The 6,455-nt window shown below is 32.8% G+C and overlaps 1 protein-coding gene across 1 annotated transcript; it reads left to right on the top strand.

The window, feature by feature from the left end:
• Positions 1-204: 204 nt before the first annotated feature.
• On the top strand, positions 205-6,261 carry LOC106476278 (the record flags this gene model as incomplete). The annotated part of the gene is made up of 9 exons (XM_022380197.1): positions 205-220; positions 1,163-1,282; positions 2,068-2,118; positions 2,510-2,792; positions 3,084-3,126; positions 3,252-3,379; positions 3,821-3,963; positions 5,300-5,538; positions 6,084-6,261. Coding segments are annotated over exons 1-9 (1,201 nt in total), but the record flags the coding sequence as incomplete, so codon positions are not given.
• Between the last annotated feature and the right edge of the window lie 194 nt (positions 6,262-6,455).

The raw sequence follows: 6,455 nt of genomic DNA, 5'->3' as shown, positions 1-6,455 counted from the left end.
AGGAATATAACTATCTAGTGTCTTTTAACACTTTATGTAAAAGTATAAAAGTTTATACTATAATGTTTATGTTATAAACTGCACTTTCGTTCTTTTTATCTTATGTTTGAAATAAATGCAGAAACGAAGTGGAATTGTCTTATGAGCTGCAAGTTAAATAAAAATTATCTGTGCTCATTCAGCTGGAAGTTAAATAAACATAATATGTGCTCATTCAGCTGTAAGTTAAATAAACATTATCTGTGCTCATTCAGCTGTAAGTTAAATAAACATTATCTGTGCTCATTCAGCTGTACGTTAAATAAACATTATCTGTGCTCATTCAGCTGTAAGTTAAGTAAACATTATATCTGCTCATTCAGCTGTACGTTAAATAAACATCATATGTGCTCATTCAGCTGTAAGTTAAATAAACATAATATCTGCTCATTCAGCTGTAAGTTAAATAAACATTATATCTGCTCATTCAGCTGTAAGTTAAATAAACATTATATCTGCTCATTCAGCTGTAAGTTAAATAAACATTATATCTGCTCATTCAGCTGTAAGTTAAATAAACATTATCTGTGCTCATTCAGCTGTAAGTTAAATAAACATTATCTGTGCTCATTCAGCTGTAAGTTAAATAAACATTATCTGTGCTCATTCAGCTGTATGCCTAGCATGGCCAGGTGGTTAGGGCGCTCGACTCGCAATCTGTGGATCGTGGGTTCAATCCTCGTCACACCAAACATGCTCACCTTTTCAGCCATGGGGACATTATAATGTGATGATCAATCCAACTATTCATTGGTAAAAGAGTATCCCAAGAGTTGGCAGTGGGTGGTGATGACTAGCTGCCTTCCCTCTAGTCTTTCATTGCTAAATTAGAAATGGCTAGCACAGATAGCCCTCGTGTAGCTTTGCGCAAAATTCAAACAAACCAGAAACAATTCAGATAACAATTATTGAAAGATATATCAAGAGATGTCTTGATTGTGTTTCATTTTGTGAGACATTTTGGGCAGATACCCTTTGTCAGGCAGTAAATAATGGGTTCAATGATAGCCTTAGCTTTTGAATGACAGCGCATTATAACCATGACAGAAAGTAATTGTTTTGTTAAAGCAAGATGCTTTGGTAATTAGCCTTTATTACAAACACATATCTTTCTGTTTAATAGGTTCTTGTTACAAGTGTGGGCCGAAAGCCATCTGTACAGTGGTCAACCACGAGGCTAAATGTATATGTCCACCAAATACTATCGGAGATCCTTTCGATGAGTTCTTAGGCTGTTATGAAGGTAAGACTCGGAAATTGATGTTTTGTAACGATTAGAGTTTCACTAATTCTATAACAAATATTATGTTTTTGTGTGTATTAATGTGCATGTCGACTATAATCCTTAACATATGGTACGGTTTAATGTGTGTTAATACGACTTCAACTATGGCTAACTAAATGTTTTGACATTTCTTTTAGTGAAGGTAAGGATCTGTTAAAAGTAATTTCTTCATGGAATGTTCATCAGTAAAGAATCTACATAACTTGGAAGACAACTATCTGAAACAGTTGAAAATAAAAACTGAATCTTTATTTTCGAGTGTAAATTACTTTTTTCATCAATATTAAAAATGAGTAAAACTTTTATAAAACATCAAGTATTTATTTTTGTGAAGTAAAAAAAAAACACATTAAAGTTTCAACAGCTGGTTGTAATTGTGAAGTTACTATGAAGTTAACAGTACCAGGAAGTTTCACTCAAATAGCTGTTATTGTGAAATTAACAGTTCTCTGTGGTTTCACTCAACTAGTTGTTATTGTGAAGTTAATAGAGTATCAAGGTTTGATCAACTAGTTGTTATTGTGAAGTTAATAGAGTATCAAGGTTTGATCAACTAGTTGTTATTGTGAAGTTAATAGAGTATCAAGGTTTCGTCAACTAGTTTTTATTGTGAAGTTAATAGAGTATCAATGTTTCATCAACTAGTTGTTATTGTGAAGTTAATAGAGTATTGAGGTTTGATCAACTAGTTGTTATTGTGAAGTTAATAGAGTATCAATGTTTAATTTTTTGTTTTTTAACAGAGCCTCCAATTCTTGAGCCCAAAACTCCCTTACCTCCAACAGACTTGTCAGGTAAGATACATCATCAGTGCTAAAAAAACAAGAACAGTTATGGAAGGTCAAATAAAACATTTTATTTTTCATTTATATATATTTTTAGAAATGTTATACACAAAATAGTAAGTTATATTGATAAATTAAATTCCTCTATTCATGATGTAGTATTTTCAATTCTGTAAGTCATGTTAATAAATTAGTTTTTTTTAGTCATGATATAATATATTTGATTTGTTAAGTCATATTTAATAGAGTAGTTTCTGATAGTCCTGATATATTTCCTGTTCTCCAAGTCATGTTTAATGGATTAGTTTCTGGTAGTCCTGATAAAATATTTTCTGTTCTCCAAGTTATGTTAATACATTAGTTTCTTTTAGTCATGATATAATATATTTGATTCTTTAAGTCATATTTAATAGAGTAGTTTCTGATAGTCCTGATATATTTCCTGTTCTCCAAGTCATGTTTAATGGATTAGTTTCTGATAGTCCTGATACAATATTTCCTGTTCACCAAGTCATGTTTAATGGATTAGTTTCTGGTAGTCCTAATATGATATTTCCTGTTCCCCAAGTCATGTTTAATGGATTAGTTTCTGATAGGCCTGATATATTTCCTGTTCCCCAAGTCATGTTTAATGGATTAGTTTCTGATAGTCCTGATACGATATTTCCTGTTCTCCAAGTCATGTTAATACATTAGTTTCTGTCAGTCCTGATATGATATTTTCTGGTAGTCCTGATATGATGTTTTCTATTCTCCAAGTCATGTTTAATAGATTAGTTTCAGTAGTCCCAATATGATATATTCTGTTTTCTAAGTCATGTTTTTTTTCTCTGTTTTGTTAGTCATGTGCTTGGCAGATGGTGTTCAAGTATCAATGCAACTAGAAGGTTTTAATGGAATCATCTATGTAAAAGGACACAGTCAAAATCCTCAGTGTCGTCGTGTTGTAACGAATAACGAACGACAAATCATAGACTTCAAGGTTCTCTTCATACCTGTGGATTAATTCATGTTAATGTAAGTACCTTATACTGTTATTCCATTCAATACCTGTGGATTAATTCATGTTAATGTAAGTACCTTATGAGTAACTGACATGTTAAATGAATGGTGAAAATACATATGTTGTTTCTATATTACAGGGTGAAGCCTCCTTTATTCTAGTAATACAAAAGCACCCAAGGTTGGTGACTGTCCGAGCAAGAGCCTATCACATCAAGTGCGTCTACAACACTGGAGAGAAAACCATAACACTTGGCTTTAACGTCAGGTATGAGTCAGGAATTATACCTGTTCACAAAAGAAAGATTCATAAGAACTCAACATGATAACTCTACAATAGTGGCTCTAAGCTAAAGGATATTAGTTCCCGCAGACAGTAAATTCTACACTGTATATATCTATGGACTTTCTACACTTAAAGTAAAGATTATCAATTAACTCAGTATAGAAAGACCAGTCCCTAGTGGAATACAAACCTGTTTCCAATTAGATGTGGAAACACAAGTCTCTTCTCTAGTCAAAGGATAACTCTAGTTTCTAGTCGTAACTTTTCATTGAGAAACTGTTTCACTATCACAACTTTTTATTCTCAAAAATTAGATTCCTTCTTCTTCTTCAACACCTAAAGGGATAACTCTAACTCTCTAGCTACTACAAACAACGTTCGAGGGTGTTTTGTATGGCTTAATTTATTTACTTTTTCTTTCAGTATGATTACTACTTCGGGGACGATTGCCAACACGGGTCCACCACCAACATGTAAAATGACCATTGTCAGTAATAATGGACTAGAAATTTCAAGTGCAGAAATTGGAGAAGACTTACTTCTTAGAGTTGATGTACAACCAGACTGTACGTATAGATCATATAATAATCATAGATCATGTAATAACAGACTACCAGACTGTACGTATAGATCATGTAATAATAGACTACCAGACTGGTAGTATAGATCATGTAATAATAGACTACCAAACTGGTAGTATAGATCATGTAATAATAGACTACCAGACTGTACGTATAGATCATGTAATAATAGACTACCAGACTGTACGTATAGATCATGTAATAATAGACTACCAGACTGTACCTATAGATCATATAATAATAGACTACCAGACTGTACGTATAGATCATATAATAATAGACTACCAGACTGGTAGTATAGATCATATAATAATAGACTACCAGACTGGTAGTATAGATCATGTAATAATAGACTACCAGACTGGTAGTATAGATCATATAATAATAGACTACCAGACTGTACGTATAGATCATGTAATAATAGACTACCAGACTGGTAGTATAGATCATGTAATAATAGACTACCAAACTGGTAGTATAGATCATGTAATAATAGACTACCAGACTGTACGTATAGATCATGTAATAATAGACTACCAGACTGGTAGTATAGATCATATAATAATAGACTACCAGACTGTATGTATAGATCATGTAATAATAGACTACCATACTGGTAGTATAGATCATGTAATGATAGACTACCAGACTGGTAGTATAGATCATATAATAATAGACTACCAGACTGTACGTATAGATCAGGTAATAATAGACTACCAGACTGTACGTATAGATCATGTAATAATAGACTACCAGACTGGTAGTATAGATCATGTAATAATAGACTACCAGACTGTACGTATAGATCATGCAATAATAAACTACCAGACTGTACGTATAGATAGTGTAATAATAGACTACCAGACTGTACATATAGATCATGAAGCAGTATGTTTCTGAGACATTTTTCTTCTAAATGGACTTAAGCAAAATGTTTCTGTTAATATTAGCTGGTAGGTTTAAAGAACATATAAAATGTTTCTGTTAATATTAGCTGGTAGGTTTAAAGAACATATAAAATGTTTGGTATTGTCGGTAAAACCAACATGAAAAGTACAACTATGTAAACTCAACAGTGAATTTTATTGTTGTGACAGCTTTTGTATGTTTTGATGTGTTACATATACTTTACTATTTAACAGTATCTCTTAAACTATAACAGATAACCAGCATTATGTTAAAGATACACGTATGATATTTAACAGTATCTCTTAAACTATAACAGATAACCAGCATTATGTTAAAGATACACGTATGATATCAACCAAGATTGACGTAAGACTTTTTTATTTTTAAAATGCCAATATTGTTTATTTTCCAGATATCTACGGTGGCTTTGTACGTAGCTGTGTGGCCAAGACGATGAACGATGATGAAGAAGTACAGTATGAAGTGACAGACGATAATGGCTGTGCCACGGATCCATCTATATTTGGTAACTGGAGGTACAATCCAGAGACTAAAGTTTTATTGGCAACCTTTAATGCATTCAAGTTTCCCGCAAGCAACAACCTTCGCTTCCAGTGTAATATCAGAGTTTGTTTTGGCTCTTGTCCTGCCGTAAGTAGAATCATCAACAGAAGACTTGTAACTCTTTTTAATGTCAAACAAGTATTAATATATTCATTCAAACAGTGAGATTTTAAAAAATCTTAAGTTCAACTTTTAAAAGAAACTTTAAACTAAACAAACCAGAAATAAATTTGATTAGTCTTATTTGAATCCACTGTAAGTAATACTGTGATGGAGTTGGTATTATGGTGACTTATGAATCCACTGTATGTACCACTTGTAGGTTTATTGTGATAGAGTTGGTATTATGGTGACTTATGAATCCACTGTATGTACCACTTGTAGGTTTATTGTGATAGAGTTAGTATTATGGTGACTTATGAATCCACTGTATGTACCACTTGTAGGTTTATTGTGATAGAGTTGGTATTATGGTGACTTATGAATCCACTGTATGTACCACTTGTAGGTGTACTGTGATGTAGTTGGTATTATGGTGACTTATGAATCCACTGTATGTACCACTTGTAGGTTTATTGTGATAGAGTTGGTATTATGGTGACTTATGAATCCACTGTATGTACCACTTGTAGGTGTACTGTGATGGAGTTGATGCTTTTGGCAAGAGACGGAAGAGACAAGCTGATGAGCAACAAGTATTTCTTGGGGACAGCTTCAGAGAAGGTGAACTACGAGAGGAAATTCAAGTACAGTCGAATGCAATCCTAACTCTAGAACCGAAAGAAGAGAAAGTGACTAAACCAACAGAAGGTAAAGAACAGTTCAATTAATCTTTTATCATTCATTCATGTTCGATAAACAGGAAGAAAATTAATTATCATTAAGTTTTACCACTGATACATTAATACTGAAGGATGTCTGTGTTTACCACTGATACATTAATACTGAAGGATGTCTGTGTTTACCACTGATACATTAATACTGAAGGATGTCTGTGTTTACCA

This window comes from Limulus polyphemus, unplaced genomic scaffold (assembly GCF_000517525.1).
Source record: "Limulus polyphemus unplaced genomic scaffold, Limulus_polyphemus-2.1.2 Scaffold10179, whole genome shotgun sequence".
Taxonomy (NCBI): domain Eukaryota; kingdom Metazoa; phylum Arthropoda; class Merostomata; order Xiphosura; family Limulidae; genus Limulus; species Limulus polyphemus.
This window is presented reverse-complemented; position numbering and strand designations above follow the sequence as displayed.